At 41.4% G+C, this 20500-nt stretch overlaps 2 protein-coding genes across 2 annotated transcripts in view; both read right to left on the reverse strand.

Moving 5' to 3' along the window:
• LOC148837302 (ras-specific guanine nucleotide-releasing factor 2) overlaps positions 1-7334 on the reverse strand; it is a 107414-nt gene extending 100080 nt beyond the window's left edge. Inside the window, exon 1 of the mRNA XM_088911987.1 lies at positions 6398-7334. Within this exon, the coding sequence (XP_088768113.1) occupies positions 6398-6673 (276 nt within the window). The 5' untranslated portion in view covers positions 6674-7334. The remainder of the gene's footprint in view (positions 1-6397) is intronic.
• Positions 7335-18484: 11150 nt separating this feature from the next.
• Positions 18485-20500, reverse strand: part of msh3 (mutS homolog 3 (E. coli)) — a 111208-nt gene continuing 109192 nt past the window's right edge. The window contains exon 24 of the mRNA XM_088910961.1: positions 18485-19475. Coding sequence (XP_088767087.1) covers positions 19394-19475 — 82 coding nt within the window. The 3' untranslated portion in view covers positions 18485-19393. The remainder of the gene's footprint in view (positions 19476-20500) is intronic.

The following is a 20500-nucleotide window of genomic DNA, read 5'->3' on the forward strand; positions in this document are numbered from 1 at the left end:
AATCAGATTTTTTTACCTTTGTCCATCTTCCTGATCACTATCCATGTTAATCATTGGAGGTCACAGTGTTCCATTGTAATGTGCCCATTTATTGTATCATATTCCCATTAATGTCAGAAAGGCTACAACATTTACTGTATTCCTTGAGGTTATTTTATAAATCGTATGAAGCTGAAGCTCTCATTATGTTTTTAATGCTTTACAGACCTGTCAGACACTTCAGCATCTGGCCTGTAAAGACATTTACTGTACCTATATTAGTACGCAACTCCAGCAAATCTGTTCCTTAAATCTCAGCGGCACATACAGTCCCTTCTGCCTGCACAAAGGCTATCTCTTGTTCCATTTTTAATGAAGAGGTTTAGCAGGGGCTGCGTCAGTGTGCGAGCAGCAAATGAACAAATGTAGGTTAATTTTATGCTGAATCATGAAAAGAAAAAAAGGGAAGAAGATCAATGTTTTGGCTGTGGAGCTTGTTTTGAGGAGAGTGCCTGTTGTTTTTTCCCCCCACTATCATGCACTCACCTGTATCGCGCTTTACTGTACAATGTCAAATTAGCCCTCGCTCTCGACCTGCATCGTTATCACTGCACTGCAAGTCACCCGCAGTCTGATCCTGCCTGGCAAGACATCCACGCTCTAATCTTATTTGTAAGTTTGTAATTTATCATTTTCTTTTATTATGAGGCCCATTTTGTTTAGCCACATATCTGACTGATCGTTTCTCCCTGTAGCCTGCCAAGATTGCGTGCGGAGATACATACTATTGGAAGATTTGACAATCAGAGTGGTCTGAACATTTTCCTTCGACTAATTCAACCATCCATGTTCTCACTGCTTAATCCAATTCAGGATCACAGGGAAGCAGGTGCCTATCCCAGCAAATACAGGGCACAAGATGAGCTGTGCCCTGGACAGGACACCAGTCCATTACAGGCCACACACAGATAGACTTTCCCAGAAGCTTATTAACCTACCTGTTCATCTCTGGGCTGTGGGATAAAACCACAGCACCAGGCGAAAAACCCACGCACCCACAGAGAGAATATACAACCTCAGGTCCAGAATGGAGCCCCAGGCTATTAGCAATGCTAACAACTGCGCCACCAATTCAATGCAGCTGAAATAAAAGATGACAGTCCTTGGGTTTTTAATCATAGCATCTGATCTGCACAGGAGGTTTCGAGATCCAGGCTATCCTCTAAAGGAGGGCTTGTTATAGTCTGACAAAGCTTTGAGCTCTGTAGGACTGTCTGATGAGAAATCTAACAAAAGTTCAATCTGCAGGACCTGCATGACTGAAAAAAAGGTTCCCAAAGACTGATTTTAATTTGCTGGGGCTCCATTTTTTTGTCTGCTTAATCTTTCGGAAATGAGAGCGATGAACCTTATAGGAATTTTTTACTTGCACGCCTAGTAGGGAAAATCATTACTATCTGTGTTCAACTCTCACTTCTAATCTTCCAGTTCTCTGCTTGAAACAAAAGTCTTTCTATGCTAAGTTACATAATTTACCATATCAGTTAAGCACTGTACAATTAAACTTATGAATCAAAGCTTTGATTTCAAATTATTTTAGTGATCTTACATTTCACTACCCCCTACCACCTTCAAAAAAGGTTTGGATTGGAATATATTCGTTTTGTTTAACCAACCCACCTGACTTGGCCCACAGTAAGTCTAGTTTTCTTCTCATTAAAAGGTGCCCATTGCCCAACAGTGGTGGGTGTAATTTCTGCTTTCTCTGCAAGCTCCAGATCTTATTAAAGCTCATAACACTATGTTTACATCCATGCATAATGTCTAAAGACTTTCACATATACAACCAGAGGCAGATCACTCATGCAATGAAAATTGTACCTATTAATCAGTTTCATCAGAGCATTAACAAACATTGAACAGAGACAGATCTTACTTCAGCCCTGCTTCATTCCACCTAAATTAATGCACAGTGTTGGAAATAATAATTCCTCACACTTATATAGTGCTTTTCTGGACACTCCACTCAAAGTGCTTTACAGGTAATGGAGACTCCTTCACCACCACCAGTGTGCAGCCCCACCTGGATGATGCGACGGCAGCCATAGTGCGCCAGAACGCTCACCACACACCAGCTCTCAGTGGGGAGGAGAGCAGAGTGAAGAAGCCAGTTCAGAGATGGGGATTATTAGGAGGCCATGGGTGGTAAAGACCAGGGGGAAATTTGGACAGGACACCGGGGTAACACCCCTACTCTTTTCAAGACACGCCCTGGAGTTTTTAATGACCACAGAGAGTCAGGACCTCAGTTAAACATCTTATCCAAAGGACAGCGCCTTTTTACAGTATAGGGTCCCCGTCACTATACTGGGGCTTTAGGACCCACATAGACCGCAGAGTGAGCGCCCCCTGCTGGCCCCACTAACACCTCTTCCAGCAGCAACATTAGTTCTTCCCAGGAAGTACTGGCCAGGCTCACACCTGGTTCTCTTTAGTGGACTGCCAGTGTGAGTTGCAGGCTGAGATAACTGCTGACTAGAGCTGGAAAGACTTCCACACAAATTGCAGTTGCCTGCTGCACGTGTAGTGCCCACAGATTATGTAATATGTGTTATATTCTGAGCTTCATGTTGTCCGTATCCATTTCCTACAACCCACCTCTGCATAAAATAATGTCATTTACTTGTACTTAATTTTGTAAAATGACAAAATGCTGCATACACTACAAGACTTGGACACTGGAACTGAAGATTTCTAGGGCAAAAAGAATGATAAATGACAGCAAAAAGGAAACATCAAAAAATGAAATATTGTGATTGTGGAATTGTGAGACCTGTGAATTCAATATTTGGTAGATGTACTGTACCTCCGGCAGCAAGACTTACAGCCACAAGTCTTTTGTAACAGTTTGCATCCAGATCAAAAAGGTACTATCTGACCACAAAACGCTGACATGTTTGCAGCACCATTTACTGTAGGTGCTTTGTTGCAAGCACCATATGGGATCCGAGATCTTTTTATTTCAGTTACATACAACCCCCGTTGGGGGAATGGCGAGGATACTGTTGATCCACAGACATTTTCTCCCATCCCAGCCACTGGGCTCTGTAATTAGCTGCTGGCCTCATGGTGACATCTCCAGCAGTGTCCTCGTTGCCTGGCTGCTCAGCTGGAAAGGACAGCGTGATTTAGGCAGTGCCTTCCACTTTTTAATGACTGACTTCACCAGGCTCCTGGCGATGTGTTGAAATGTGTTTATCCCCTTCTCTAGGTCTGTGCTTTATGCAACATATACTGTATTATGCAATCATATGAACCACTATTACTACTCACAAACAGAGGCCACTCATCTAAATGTGCGGCTCATTCAGCTAATTTTAAGGTAAATTGATTTAGGTTTACCACAGCAAGGAGTCTGAATACTTATATGGATGAAAAATGTCATTGCATTATTTGTTTGACCTATCCCTGTTTATCTGTTTTGAAATGTGTGAAATAGGTTGTGTACCTAACAAATGTTCATGAATTATTTTGCAAAGCACTGTAACTAAATATTGGGATTAAAGAATGACTTCTCTGTTCAAGAACTATAGATTGCAGATGAAGTGGTGTGCAACCCTAGCTTTGAAGTTACATCACAACACCAATTATCCAGAAAGAACAGAGCAGTACAGATGCTAGTGAGCTAATGAGACACGGGTAAGGATTTTTATCAGTAACCATGAAGCACAAGGCTTTCGGGAGCTAAGCTTATACTTCTTGTTGTGACTGCAGACTGGCTGTAAAATGAAAACTGGTAGCACTACTTGCAAAATGACTGCTGGGGTGATTTAAAATCACACTTGTGCCTTCTGGCCTTCCATATGAGCAGACATTGATTCTATTTCATAGTTATACGTATTCCAGATGATTGAAATCATCAAATCAATATCATACGGGATTGTATTTACCTGCAGCAATCCCAATTATTAACCATTATTAACAGTAACGGTTTTCAGATTCAAACTCAATTGGCCATAGACACCTCTGCTGCTCAGGGCCAGAACAAGACAGCTGTGTAAACTGAGACAAGTCTTATTTGGGGGGAATTTGAAATTGATGCAGGAAAATGCCCCAGTTTTGGTTGTGTACTCAGTCTGTAAAAGTTATTATAAATGTAAATTAATCAAAAAAGCAGGTTTTTAATGATCCATTAGAAATAAGATTCCATCTATATACCAGCCTGCAAAAAACTGTTAAAACATTGATATAGTGGAGAAATATCAATGTTTAAGTAATACTGACAGGTAGGAGCAGTAAGTGGCATAAGCAAAAGTTAATTAACTTATGTCATCATTAGTGACAACTTAGTGGGATATTCCAAAGGTGACATTATCGATAATGTGTAAAAATGGTTGTTTTTATTTTTCATTTTTGTTTTTTTAAATCTATCATTTAAAAGCAGCCCATAATGTTAAACATTAATTAACGATTTAGTTAAATCACTGAAGGATCAAGAGACGACAGAATATTATCAGTGGGGGTGCATGGTAAAGTTTATTATACATCACTTGACACGTGATAGAGAAAAGATCGAACAATTTGTTGTTTTGTGTCTTAACTGTTCTGCTCTATATTTCAAGTGTTGCACACGGCTGAGATTTAAAAGCCAAACCAAGAATCTTAACTGAAATTCTACTTAAAGCCTTCCTAAAAGCGGTTTAGCTTCGCCCAAGATTATTTAAAAAGTTGTGAAAATGAACGGTTTTGTAGTGCTAGATTGAGCACGTTTAGCCTGAACGTATTTTAATCATCCATCGTGCTTCCAAAACGATAACATGACAGAAGACGAAACCCGCCTCCCAGAAGAGCTCGCCTCCCCGCGGTGTCGAGGAACTGAGCGCTGCGTGCGACAACAGGTGTGCTCCGAACTTCAGTGCGCGCTTCAGGGAAGCCCAGACACACGCCCAGCAGACAAAAGAAACCTGATTATAACGAGAGGGTCGATTGCGTCCAAACCAGATATTATTTTTCGTGAAGTGATATTTTTGTACAGTACGTAAATAACTGTTTCCACTGAAGATTAGCGGAACCTGATTCTTGATTTGCAAAATGTTGGTGCGTTCACATTCAGTGCCCAACGTGGATGTACTGTTGAAGACACGATAAAGTAGTACAGGTACGGTGCAACAATGTATTAAAAATAAATTAATATTGCAAAAAAAATCGTACCTGTTAAGTACGGCATTTCCCCCCCCCCCCCCCCCCCCCGGTACGATACAATGTGTGTTGTACGGGGTTTTTATGTAATATTGTACTTGAAACAGTAACAAAACTTAACACCGAAGGAAAGAAAAGGTCTGTTCCATGAAACACGTCTTTTCTGAGAGAGGAAAACACACTGCCACATGCAGGACACTGACCCCCTAAACAGCGATTAGCTGGGTTGTATTTTGTGACGAGAGGATGATATTCACTGCGTTAAATCTTCGACGTGTGTGTACCAGGGCTGCGCCTCGTCAGGCGCCCAGCAGACATTGAGCAGCCTCGCATTTCTCATTTCTGAAAGCGAGTTTGGTTGCAGAAAGTCCGTCCATAAGAGCTTCGGGTTACCTTACAAGTAACTCAAAGTCATACACAGTATTATCACAGAGAAGAGAAATACGTGTTAATCTTTAGGATGTTGTCGCTAAGTACAGTATAGTGTTCAGAGCGTTCGAGGCTGATTTTACAAAAAAAAAGTCCTCCCTTTAAATTGCAATCAGAAGCCCTTTGCGTCTTCACTAAATACCCGATTAGCAAAACCTTTGAGTGCGGGATGCTTTAAATACATATTATTAATAAAGATTCAGTTAAAATGTCAAGCTTGCAATTATCTGCACGGTACATCTCGGTTCAGTTGAGTAGACTGTCTCATTCAACAGCTGGCCAAAATCAATGCGCATTACTGTCAACTACACAGGGCTGAAACGCGAGTTAAACGGGCTTGAGGATTTGTCATAAACGTCACCTGTGAACTCCGATTGCGAGATACCTGTAGATGCGGTACCACACGCAGCGCCAATGGTGTTAAGTGAAAAGCAAGTCGCCCTCTTCGGCGATTGGTAGACTTTTGTCGATTTTAACCGAGGAGCACAGTCGCAACTTTGAACCGGCCAAATGACAGAACTCCCGAAACCGGGCGACGTTAAGTGCGATGCAAACACACTTAACGCCGATAAAGCCGTTTGCCGCAAATAACAGCGAGCTAGACTTCAGAATTTGCGCGGCTGCCAATCTGGTAACGGAGGTGCTGACGGATCTCCCCCTGCAGAGATACCCTTCTCTTGAGTCCTCAGGACACTGCCCAGATGCGCTAACAGCGGCCAAGCGTGCCTCACGCAACAGAATGGTTTGGAAAGTACATCTGCGTGGAAATCCCCCGACTTATATAACTTACCTGTTTGTCCAGAGTTTCCTTGCCCGCCGTGGACATTTTCGGCGCAGGCACCCTCTCGCACGTGCATCCCTCTAACAAATAGATCCCCGCAGGTCTGGCGCTCTGCTCGTTCTCGAAGTAAAAGAGGACATTTTGGTAGAGAGCGAAATACTTTTCGTGCCACCGACTGTTCTCCGCCGTCTTCTTGCTGAGATAGCCGCGCTTGGTCCCCTCTTTGCGCGCAACCACTGAGAGGTACAAAGCGTGCCCTTCATTGTATCGAACCGTCTTCTGCATTTTCCACCGCGATTAAAAGCGCCGTTCCCTCGACACCATATCCTTCAACTTTCCCCCGTCGTCGGAGCGAGAAGGGTGAAAAAAGGCGCATTGACGTGCGAGGGAACCCCAAGCTCACCAAGGCGCACGGAAAAGTTTGCGGGAGAGAGCCGCGCTACAAGCCATATATCCAAATCAGCCCAGGCGAGGATCTATCCGGAGGAGTAACGGGTCCAATCCATGACTGCTTCGTTGACAAAATAGGCACAATTAAGCCAAACCCACAGATAAGAGTGAAGGAAACAACCTGGAATTAAAAGAAGGTCGAAGCTAAACGCAACAGGGAATATTACATATATTTAAATTAGGATCCCCCGACCAGACGGTAAAACAGAATCACGAGTGAAATCTGCTTTAATCGGCTTTAACACCAATTTAAAGAGACAGGGCTGGTCGCCACTGGCTGCTTTTATCTTGTGTAGTTCTCGATTTTAAAGGGATGGCACCGCGGTTCAACAAAACCCTCTTCTTCTTTTTTTTTGCATTGCTAGAAAAATAAAGGCGGAGCCAAACTGCTTTGTTCTGTTTAAGTGTCCAGGGTTTTAATTAGGAAGAAGAAAAATTGTTGGTTCACAATGCGTCGGCTTGTGTGTGCTTCTCTCTCCCTGTGTGACTGCGCAAACACAACCGTTCATTAGTAACACCATCAAGATTCCGCTTTCTCTTTCTGAACACGACTTTTCGACTCGCTGCTTCTACTTGTAGATATGAAAGCCACGGGTTCTCAGGAGATAAAAGCCAGTGCCCGCAAATCAGAAGTTGAGAACCTCGTTTTGTTGTATGGTATTACGTCTTCAGCAATTAAAAAAAAGAGAGTACGTGTGCGTCAAGAAAAATAAGAAAAAAACCATGAATATTTGCCAATTCTGGCAAGAGATTGAATAGCTTTAGAGTCAATATGAATTTAAAATATTTTTTGTGTTAGTGTTTATATTGACTTGCTAACCTGCTCTTCGCAAGCTTCTGACGTCAGTATTGTACAATTGTCCTTTCGTCGTAAACGTACCTATAGAATGTATTGACACTGTGTGTAATGACGTCGGTGGAAGCTCAAAGTTTATTGTTCTGCACAACGTACAGTACAAAGTGAAGGAGTTTTAAGGTTACAACACCGTACTGTGCGTAATAAAGATTCGCCTTTTACGCGTCTCGGAGTTTTTAAACAGTTGTATAAATCGCTGCCGTCGCCTGGAATGAGCAACATTTCTAAGAGTAAATTCAAGAACCAACGAGGCAATAAATGGGTGTTTTATATAGCGTGAATAGCCTTTAAGATAACTCCCTAACAACATGGTTGTACACCTTTTGACTCAAAGATTTAACTTCCCTAAAAAGAGAGGAAAAGCACAGACGTCAGCCCAGGTGAGCAGTAGGTGGATCTACAGTAGCTACTGTACCAATTAAGTAACTTCATTAAGATTAAATTACAAGACCTGTGTGCTGAGCTATAGTAGAACTCCATAAAACATGACAACTGAGGGTGGGACTGCTTCACCACGAAAGGGATCTATCTCGATCATGATGCTTAGGCTCCAGTGCAGACGCCGACTGAGAAAGGCCACGAAACTGGTATCATGTTTTTTTTTTACCGCGGTCACCTGCAAGGTGCGAGCACTTTAGCGAGCTCAGTCGGAGGACTGAAGAGCAACATGACTGACAAACCCTGTCCTTCCTCCTGGACTCCTCATGCAGGCGTGCAGCAATAGTTATAAATCCGCTTCTAAGAGTAAGGCAAGCACTGCAGCGCAGTCATTAACATCAGCCACAGACTCTGCACCTGCCGGTTTCGAGTACACGCGCCACCACGTTCCCTGGACAACGGCAAATTCCGCTAAGCGATCGAGACCGGGTCCGCTGCTCTCGGACAATGATTCGAGGGGTGACGTCACCACATAACACGTTCAGTGCCACTGAGCCCTGTTACACTGGTGACGGTCTGAGAGCAAAATAATAGTCCATAGTTCATTACCGTTGTTAACGGCGTAACCAAATTACTGTATATTCTGCTTCATGACGATGTGGCTCATTGGACTTCCATTTTAACTACACGGATTATTGCGGGTTCCAAGCTCTCATGATCAAATTGCAAACACGTTCGGTGGCTCTAAAACCTTTGATTTTAAGTCACCTGTAACTTATATAACTCATATACAGTACTGTACACCACCTAGGCAATTCAGTAAAAAGGCAGTAAGCGATCAACAGTTAAGTATAAAAATATCACAGAGTAGTCGCTTCCCATAAAATAGAGACTCCCTTGAGTGACAGTGACAACATTGATGAAGACCCACCTCTCCTCACCTATCAGTTTATGGAAGAGAGACACCACCTCACTCCTCTCGTTATACTTTAAAGACTTTTCTGCTGCTTGAATTGACTGACAAGTTGTGAGACAAAAGTCACTCCAGAGCACCCCTGAAGATGAAAGTCGGCAGTCTGGAGAAAATAAAACTGCTCCAGCTGTGACAAAAAAGAAGCCAGTGTGGAATTAATTTCCTTTTCAAATTGCAAAAGGCTAAGCTCTGTATGTTCAAGTCACTTTGCTATACTCTTTAAAAGAGACCGTACTGGAGGACCTCTACAGTTTTCAGGGACGATACCTTTACTCCTAAAAAGGGTTATCTTTTAAAATAGGTCTTTTTTTTGCCAGTATACAAATAAAAGGGTGCAGGTTCAGCTGAGATATTGGAGAAAATATTTTCCTTCAGCCTCTGGGTCTGGAGGGAATTGAGATGAGAGAGCAGGATAGAAAGGCAGAGCTGAGCAAGGAATCTGCAGAAGAGAAGACAAATAGTTGCTGCACAATGAAAAACAGAATCATGAACCGCAAGTCAGTTTTCTGACCAAAATAATTATTTGAAACTCAGTAAGAACTTACCAGTAAAACACCAAGAACATTCTTTGAACCTTTCTGCCTACTGCTTTTTTCATGCTAGTTAAACCCTAACACGTTGCCTTTTCCTCTGGTACATTCAACCATTTGATAGTTTCCCAGCTATATCTTTTCCACCTCGCCAAAATAATTGCTTTTGTTATTGTAGGTATAGAAACGAACTCAATGACTTCAGTATTTAAATACTCAGTCTCAACTAAACTGACTGTTTGAATATTCCAATATTGTTTTCACAAAAACAGATATTATTTGAATCATACAATTGAATAAATCGTAGTTATTTGAACAAAATCTTAATATATAACTTCAATTATTCCCAAAATACTTAAAGAATGATCAAACAATAAAGCCTGATGAATAGTTTAAAAGGAATAATTAGGTTCCAAGTGGGTCTTGCATCGTCCAATGGTTCAGAGGGATCGGATATGAGCAGGAGAATAAACAAAGCTGGTCTTTTGAAACTCAGAAATCAGACACGGGAGTAATCATTACCTTGAAAATCCAAATGTGTAATGCATAATGTAAGCGTAACTAACCCTCACTTGTCTTTACATTCTCAATGTCTGAACTTGATGGTAAATATTTCAGCCCTTGTTCCACAGTAAAACATTTTACATCGCTAGTAGTCACAAATGCGAACTGAGTGAGGTTTTACAGAATGTTTATTTTTATATGGTTTCCAGTTTTCTCATCATTTGGGTTTATTTTAATTGTTTACCTTGTTTTCATTGCACTGGACGGACGTCGGATATTGAATTCATTATTCAGCGAGAACCTATCTGGTCTAAATGTCCAGCAAGAATAAACACTGGGCTGAGGCTTCTGACACTTGGATAGTGTAGAGTGTGAATGGCTCTTCTAAAAGACAAGGGGGGTCTGATTATTGGGAGGTATGAGACACCTCAGTGGTGTTAACAACAGATTTGTTAGGGAGCTCCTAAGAAGGCAAACTTGCTCTTCTTTCTAGGGTGATCATCTCAGACCATTGACCAGTGCCAGACTGAAAAGGTTGAAGAGATGACTTAACACACTTCTGCTGAAAAACAGGCTGTGATAATTGCTTTGGACACCTCTAAAGTGAAGATCCAGCTGCCATCTTGGAAAGAGGTCCCTGTACATAGGGAGAGAAGTGGTTTTTCCTCAGATTGCTTTAGGGTAGTCAGCAGCCTGGCACTGTACTATGCATTAAAGTCGCTCAGGAAGTTTTTGAGTCTAATGATGGTACAAATGTCACGCTAAAGGTATCAGTAACATTGTTGGAACACTGACTGAGTATTATCTTCAAACGGTTCCAGATTGGCCACAAGCTCATAAAGGCACTGGGCATCTGCTTAAGTGCATTCTGCTAGTGCTTTAATTTCTCTGGGTGAGCTCTTGAGATGTATCATATCCATATCATCTTGAGAAGAGAGATTGGAGGCAGAAACCGAAACAGCTGACTTGTGGGTCCAGGACATGAATGAAGGACATTCAGGTCAACAGGTCTACAGGTCAACATGAATTCAAGTCTCTACCAGGAACTCATTCACACACATTGTGGTCATGCCAGAAAATACAACTATATTGGACAACTAATACAACTTTTGACTACATGGAACTCAAGGATAGATATATACCGGGAATTGTTTTAGCAGCTAGCAAGAAAACCATCATGAGGAAATGGTTTACTAAAGATCCCCCAACACCGGAACAGTGGATTAATGTTGTGAAGGAGATTTATATAATGGAAAAGATCACCTTTCTCAGAAAGGTTTAGCAAATACTGACAAGGCTGGACTGGGTTTGTGGGCCCATTGAGACCTGAGTTTATTTTGTGAAAGAGAATGAAACAGTGTTTTGTCTAGATTGTTGGTCATTTGTTGTGTTGTTGCTGATTATATTTCTAGATGTAACCTCCCATCCATGTTGGCATAATGTAAAATAATGAATCATATAAAAAATATAACAAAAAAATGAAAGATGAAAGCTGTCAATTATTTTACTTTGTATTGTATATGATGTATTTGTAAATTCTTTCATCGTTAAATAAAAAAAAAGATTCTACCAGGATATTTGGACAAACAACCACGTACTATATCTCAAAGGGCTTCAGGCTTGGTTGAAAACCAATATAATAATGATAATGATCCGAGGAATGTCTCCAAATCCACAAAGAAATCTTCCAGAGCACAAAATCAATGTTCTTGACTGGTTAGCACAATTTTCAGATCTCGTTCTTGGTCTGAGGTCAGAAAAACAATTCACAATCCAAAACCACAATCACAATCAAAAAAGAAATCAGAGGATTTCTGCCTAGAGGAGTGGTCAAAAAATCCCCCTTCAGCGCTGACAGAACTTTGCAATAGGATACAGGAGGCATCTAGAGAGCAAAATTACTGCCAGAGGAGGATTTACAAAATACTATCTATGGGGGACTAAATAATAAGTCTCTATATTGTAACGGTTTCTATTGTGATAGCACTTTTAGAAAACTGTATCTTCAGTCATAAATACATGAGGAGCGAAAATATTATATAACACTTACCCTAAGATAGACAAAAAGATTTGAGGTAAGCTGCAGTACTTGCAAAAGGCTTGAATTTGTTAAAAGTAAGGTTTAAGAAAATAAATCACAGTTTTAGAGCTTTATAGATGTTATAGCATCTTGAAGCAGTGGTGTTTCCTCAGGATACTGTAGGTTTTTTCAAGTGTTTTAAACTCGTTACTTGTTTAACCAGAGTATAGAGTCAATCCATTACGCTTTTTAACACTACCTTTGGGAATGGACTTGTTGTACTTCATCAGTTATAATACCTTAATAATTTTCATAGGTTTTAATTAATTACTGTAATAAAATTTGCACAATTTAAAAAAACTGCAAATTCAGGATAATAATTAAAATGCTGTATAATAATTTCAATATTTAGCATGCCAATGTACTTCAACAAAAAAAAAACACTTTTTGGGATACGATATGTTTTAAGCTGTTTTCAATTGCTTAAAATGCTATTTAATATTTTTTTAAAAGAGCTACTTTCTACTACATACAATATATCTGATTCATTTTCAAATAATAATCACTATTTTCTCAAACCATATCTAAAACTGTATTTATCCCTGGTCTGCTCCTCACCATAACCTACCACTCTGCGCCTTAGGAAGTTGGTAATGAGGGGACTCAAGAAGAAAGACAAAATCTTAGGAAAGACAACAAGCAAGAAATTAAATCTTGTCATGCCTGTTTAGAGAATAATAAGGCTTCCAAAGGTCATTTGGCCCCATTTTGCCATTTGGTTGCTTGTAGCTGATTGACCCTCATCTGTTTCAAGAAAGAATGCAGTACAGTTACTAGGCTGAGCCCCATACTGTATCTTATTGTGCAAAGAAATGTCTCAGTGTTTCACATCTAAATTATCTCCTCATTTCCAGTTCTCTCCCCAAGTATGCATTTTGCAGTTGACCTTGAAGTACAACCCAGGGTTAATTTGACTGATTCCTTTAAGGATTTTGAAAACATCAACAAAGTATCACCTTCCTTTCCTTCAGTTAAGTTCAGTTACTCCTGCCTTTCAGCACATGACATGACCTTAAGATCGGGGATTCACGTGGTTGTTGCTCTCTGAACTCTCTCCAGAACAGCAATGTTCTTTTTGTAATATGGTGGCCACGGCAGAACACAGTACTCTATGGTGTTGATTAAAAAGGTTTCTGATCTTCAATGTTGATATGAATGTGATACGAACATTAGACAAACACTGTCTACCAAATCAGTGCGCACTGAAGACGCTGATGTGCAAGGAACATGCACAACACCCAGAGCACGTCACCCTACCCTTGGTGCCAATCAATTGGTCGCCAACTATTTTGGAGAATCACAGTCACAGACAGCTGAATCACAAGCACGGGCACAAATAGAAATGGTTGAATTGCCTTATCCTATTGGTAACCTTTCTCACGTTCCTAGCAGCCTTCAAAGAGGTGACTACCACTACCCAAAGATGAATGCTAATTGGGGCTTGTGGAGCTGGCTAAGGATTTTTTTTTGATCGAGCGCATCAAATTAAGGCTAAATACCTCATTTTTCATCCTAATTGTCAGAGCAGGAAAGCGGAAGACGTCTTTAACAGGGTCACAGGTGTTAATGGCTCAGAGTGGGTGTGCGTGGCGATCTGAAGAGAACAGCACAGGTTGCTGATAGGAGTTAATAAGAACAGTTGACCCTGTCTCCTGTGGTGCTGCAAAAGTGTATTTTTTTCTTCTAGGCATGATTCACAGCCGGCAGGAGGTCTGTCACCCCATATAGCACCCAGCCAGACACTTTACGCCTCAGAAGACTGGGTCTGCTTTCTGTAGCTTCTACTGCAATAAATTAGTTGTAAATAAACACAAACACTTTGATTATTTCTCACCAGTTACTTAAATGCAATTTAAAAACGAAATTGTTAGACTCATAAAAATCTTTCTAAAAATCTTACGTGTCCTGATCTTTGGGAAAAAATGCTACGTGTTCTGGTCTGCAGCATGCATATCTGTTCACGTGTTCAGCAAGGAGAGCATTTTTCCACTTCAGACGCCCAATGTGGGCATGTCTGCTCCCATAGCAAATTCGACTGCTTACATCATTTTCAGGAGACCTTGACATCCCTCAGCCTGGGCTCAGGCCAGGGCAGGTTCGGTTCCCAGAGGGCTGTTCGAGGTCAGCGTGGTCCTGCAATGCTGTTCTTGAAGCCAGCATGATGCACGCAGGGTTCATCCCCTTGTAGCACCTGAAGAGGCCTGTAGGCTCTCGGGCTGGAGGTCATATCATGCCATCTTGGACTACTCAGCCCAGAGTGACAACACAAAGACTGGGGCATACCCCACAATTATAATGCGCCTCCAGCAGTCATCAGAAAGACTGAATCTGTCATCCATTCTTTCACTTTCTGATCACAAAAGGGCTTTCCTGCTGCTCAATAAGCCCAGGGTACTCCAGCCAATCCCCTCCTTGCCACTGTGCTGTGCCTGTCCTGTTTTTGTGGAGCACCCAGTAATTATAGGCCTCATCCTACTCCTTGTTCACAGAGGACTCCACTCAACAACGTGCCCAAAGGACCCAGGATCTCCATGGCCTCCAAGTACAAAACAGAATTTCCCCAGAGGACAAAGAAAACCAAGCCAGGCATTTTTTTACACTAGAGCACACAACCATAAATCAGAAAATAGAGTAAAAATGGGCTTAGGTTCGTCATGTTTGGAAACCAGTCTTCAAACCTGACATATTCCCCTGGGGCTGATATTGCTTCATAAATACTCCTCACAGTTTTCACTTGGTCCTGTGCTGCTAAAGTACCAAATAAAAAAAGAAGGCCTTGAAATTTCGCGATGTGACATCTTGACATCTAAAACGCCTGTATTGACGTTATCTGCATAATGTGTTAGAGACGTGTAAGTGCTCGAAGCTTATAACTGCTGTCGCCGTGGAAATTGCCAGGCCTGCACAGAAACAGCCTCGCCAACACCAGCACAGGCCGAGAGGAGTCAGAGAAGTAAGGATAACAGTGCTCCTTCCAACTCTGGAGGGTTTATTCCACTTAAAGACACAGATCACTGCTGAGGAATCACATTTTTAATCACATTTTCATGTATTTATATAAATTTTGGTGAAAACGTAAGCACACCCCCTCAAGATTTTACAGATTAACATATTTAGGCAAATCTGAGCTTCACCTAGTCCTCACCAAATCCTAATCGTAAATACAACTGACTTCATTTGATGTATCACACACAAAATTTCTACTTTGTCATTATTTATTTGAAAAGAGCTCAGCCAGCACTCAATTTCTTTGTGTGAAAAAAGTAAGTGCAAGAGAATCATTGCACCAGGCATGTGACTGAAATTCCAGTGTTTTTTCCTTGCTGTCCTTCATTCCCGTTGGCACTCCCTTGCTGAAGTGCAGCTTCCCTGTTCCACTGTTCCTGCTCCTGGCAGCAGGAACGGGGAAGTCAGCTCGCGCCACAGTGCTGCGGCTCTCTCTGAAGTGTGGGAGGAGCAGTCGTGCGTGGGCACCCACCTGGGAGAGCAGAGCCGGCCCCCAGTCGGCCGCGGACGCACGAGGCCAGCGAGGCTCACGCGGAGCTCGTCCGCCCAGGGTTCGAGAGCTCGGCTGAGCACTCCGCAAGGAGCGCCCTGTGGAAAAGAGACAGGAGCACCTTGGAGAGATCAGCGCCTTCACCTTGCGCTGGTCCTGTGTGGTTGAAAGTGGGGAAGGGTGGGGAACGTGGTTTTGCACATCAAATGCCAGAGAGGACGTAAAGAATTTGGCAGCCAGGACCCTGACAGGTCTAGTGCACATTACTTCTGTCCTGGAGTCCTTGCACTGGCTTCCTGTCAAGTTTTGTGTTGACTTCAAAATCCTCATGCTCACCTATAAGGCTCTGCATGGTTTGGCACCTCAGTACCTGACTGAACTATTATCGCCCTACTCCCCCCTCACAACCTTGGCTCTTCTAATTTTGATCTCCTATCCGTCTCCCAAGCCCGTCTACACTGTGGGTGACAGGGCCTTCTCCTGCTGCCCCAAAGCTCTGGAACTCTCTCCCCAAGGATGTCAGAGAGTCACCTTCTCTCTGATGGGGTACACCCTGAATGGGACCCGAGTCCAGCACAGAGCATGAATTTAAATGAAGTCTAATTGTGCAACGATATTATTCTCTTTCACAACACTATTCTTCTGAAGACCCTTGTCCTTGTATATTATGAAGCAGACATAGGGCTTTGTTTCTACAGGATGTCGGTCTTAAACAGGAAAAAAAAAATAATAGAGGAGATCTATATTTCAATCCGTCGGTCTGCGTTGTTTTTTTCCAGTAATGTCATACATTTATCTTTGAAAGTTGGTGACCGCAAAGTGCCCATTACAACAGAAGCCCTCTCCTGCTGTTTGATTGACACAGATGATTCCCTGGTCTGTAATCCCACAAAAAGATGCCTATAGCTCTTCATGAACAAGGTTTATCAGAGCAGACATGATGGTATAGCATTGCTGCAATGGGATTTTCTTCAATGAGTGGAGTTTGTATTTTGTCTTTCGTCAGCTATTTTTCTTAAAAATGATAATGCCAATTTGCACTTTCATTGCCTGCATCCTTCAAGTACTTACTTAAACCCAACCTGGCCAGACACTGTTACTGTCAACAAACAAAAGAAGATGCTCACTCAGAGGTGGTTGTTCAAAGACCTGTGTACATTGACCACATGTGACGCAGGCATTCTGATTCCGGATAGAAAAGATGACTCAACCACGCTTCTTTCATTAAGTGTTGATAAACAATGACTGCTGACTCCGCGGGTGAGTGATGTGAGCAGGATACGTGAGGTGACGGGGTACCGGACTACCCTGAAAAATCTCAGGAAGGATCTTTAGTGTGTCAAGATCAAGCCGGATACTACTGGCAAACACCTACAGCGATAACGTTTCTGTTAAACGTACAGCATTTTCACCGGCACTATATTTCTTTTTACAAGAATAGATTTAAAAATCAAAAACTACAATTCTGCGGTGCAGGAAAGACAAAGAAAGAACAGTGACTTGGAAGAAAGGTTACAATCGAGAGGACGGCATTTGGCCCATCTAGACTGTTTGATAGTTTGTCCTTTGTTGATTCCAGTACAGTATCTCAACCACGTGCTTCGAAAACCGAAGCAGGAGTGGCAGTGTCAACAACATGGCAGGGCATCTTAATCCACACGAACACGACCCTTTGCGTAAAGACGTGCCTCCAGACATGATTGGAGGATCTTATTGGACATGACTTACAGCTCTACTGTACAGGGGGGAAGCCTAGTACAGTGACAGTACAGGGAAGAGCCTCTTCTTGTGGGATGTCAGATCATCACTTCCGTCACTGCTATTAACACAAAAAATGGTAGTAAAACAAACTCAATTGTTTTAGTGATGTAAAAACCATTAGATTTGATTCCAGGATCTCATCCAGCTCCTTGAAAGAAGAGAAGGTATTAGCTTTGACAAAGTGACAGTCTTTTTTCAGAAATCTTTTTGAACACATTTTGAAGCTTCTGCAGTGTTTCCAAATCCTCCTGTTGATGGCACAATCTGTGAACTTGATTAGTTGGCAGACAATACTGGAATCATGAACAGACAGCATCCAATATTTCATGTTTTTGCTGAACTCAATTTAAAGACATGATAAAATACCAACTTTGCACAATACCACATTAAGTCATTGTCTTCTTCTGTCATTTCACTTCATTCAGCTCTGCAAAAGAGCTTGTGTTTTTTATGCTTGTTCTATGACCGTGGGTTAACCCTGTACACAATACACCCTCCGGGATGTGATCAAATCTCCTCTCACTCTCATTTGTTCTAGACTGAAGAGATTTAGCCCCTGCAGCCTGTCCCGAGGTCAGAATTGTGTTTATTCACCTTTAAACTCTTTCTAAGGCTGTCATATCCCTTTAGTGATATGGTGACCAAAGCTGAACAATATGTTAAATGAGGTCTTAGTGCTCTGTAAACCTGAGCATAATGTCGCTAAATTTAGATTTCACTCTTTTTGCCGCGTATCTAAGCTTTCCAGTTTCTTTTTTATTGTTGTCCCACTTTGAAGATGCCATAAAGAGCCTTCCTAGACACCCATTTTTCTTTCATGTGTCTCTTCCTGCAGCTCAGAATCACCCAGGTGATATCTACAGTGCACAGCAACACAAAGACAACTGCAAAAAACTGAAGAATGGTCATGAATTTTTATTTCCCTATTTCTTATTCTCTCTGAGTACTGTCATTCTGCAGTTTTAATATAATATACAGGAAAGCGTCAACAGAGCTCTTCCTAAGTGTGTCAGGAAGTGGATTTAGTATAACGGAGCAACAGCGAGTGTGCAGTAATACAGGCAGGGGCAGGAGTACAATATCATTTTATTTTTCACAACAAATGACAACTGCAGTCTAGTTGTATCAGGCAGCTTTAAAAAGAACTTAAAATACCTGAAATGAAAATCACTGGCAGCAAGACAGTCTCTTACAAAAAAAATACAAAATACAGGTGTGTAAAGTTAATTTTTGCACATCTAATGCAAATTAGCCACCAGACATAACATAATCAAGTTTACAGAAGCCCTGTCATAATGTTTAAAGGTGGTTTAGTTACGGCTCTTATCCAGTTCTCAGTCAGTGCACATCAATAAAAGAAACCACTGCTTGTTAACACTGCAGAAGATTAGCCACCTCTAGCATTCTAGATATAATTAAAGAGATTGACTTTACTTACAAATGAGCAAATGGAGTGGCAATCACCTCTTTAAAAAGAATCTGAAACTTATCTAAACATTCAGCAGAGATTACATCACCAGGTCTGGATGTAGTAGCTATAAACTGATTATGAAGCATGATGGCTTATTGTCGAAAAATCATGGCTTATCTCCTAAAGGTCTTCTATCGAAACCACGGTTTTACCTGTAAGTAATCCTCTTATCAAAACCAAAAAAACAACGGGTTTAAAAATACACCACAGCAATCTAAGGTAATCTGCTTTTGAAAGAACTTAAATTTTCTTTCCTTTAACAAATTCCTGTGATACTGAACAGTAGATAATAAAGAAAAAATGATTAGCTCCTAAAATCTTCTCTGTCTGTGACAACTACAGAACAATAATATGCTCACATCCTAATTTTTGAATGAGTGTCCTACAGGATATAAAAACCATGCCTTTAGTGCAGTTAACAGTCTCAAAACCTTACAATGAGAAATGTGCAAGCAGGTTTCAACAGTGCAAGCAGGTTTTTAACAGTGGTTATGCAAGACAAGAGCTCATGAATTGTTCTGTCTCCAGTCCATTAAATTCCTTTTGTCTTGTATGTTCAAGGCTTCACAGAACGCTTTCTTGTTCTTTCTGAAAAACAGACAAATAAGAAAAGTTTTTAACATAATAAACAACATAATTAGCTGTTAGCATCCAGGAACAGATAATGTCCCTGCAGACAGTATCGTTATGGATGATGAGGGGGAGTTGGAAGGACTGCCCACAGGAACAGCAAGAAGAGTAGGTGATAAGTACTCTTGGTCTTCACAAATCCTCTAGATTAAAGACTGTCTGTCTGGAGTGAGGGGGTTATGTCAGCATAAACAGCTGAATTTTTTAAAAGCTGGGACACTTCTGCTATTCTAACCATAAACTACAGGGATCCTAGCACGTGGACACTTATTATTCAGGAAATGTGACTGAAGCTGAGGTATTCGACTGACGCTATGCGGTACTATGTGAAACTGAGTAAGTGCAAAGAGGCTACCTTTTTCGATGCAGTGAAATATAAATTTAATTCCATTCATTCTGACTCCCCCAGGAACACAATGTATATGAGACACAGCTGTCTCTAATGTCTAACATTCTGCTGGCCTTTTTAATTACTTCCACACATTCCATGTAGAAGATGCAAATAATGTGTTAACACAAACACCTACAGTAGGTCTTTTTAATGAGTAGCCTCTTCTAGATCAGCGTTTCTCATTTCGTGTTTATAGTTTATATTTTGCACTTGTCTGGTGTTAACCCAGTCCTCAATTTCATCTGAATATTTTATCTTCTGCTTCTACAGTGTTTGTTAATCCTTCAGTTCTGGAATCATCTGCGCATTTGACTAGTTTTCTAACTATTCCAGAAACTAGATCATTGATATAAATAAGGAAGAACCGTGGTCCGAGTTCAGATCCTTCCATTACTAAATACATCACCCCAATTTTAGCATTCACCCCTTATTGGTATTCACTGGTTTATATACAGTACTGCCTTCACCTCATTTCAAACACAGAATGTTTCCTGAATGGGAACAAGTAATAGCCTTATTCCATGCTGAAAAGAGAAGAAAGAAAACACAACGTTTCGGCCGTGGAGCCTTCTTCACACCTGAGGCGATGGAG

The sequence above is a fragment of the Atractosteus spatula genome, chromosome 3 (genome assembly GCF_055471065.1).
Source record: "Atractosteus spatula isolate fAtrSpa1 chromosome 3, fAtrSpa1.hap1, whole genome shotgun sequence".
NCBI classification, from domain to species: domain Eukaryota; kingdom Metazoa; phylum Chordata; class Actinopteri; order Semionotiformes; family Lepisosteidae; genus Atractosteus; species Atractosteus spatula.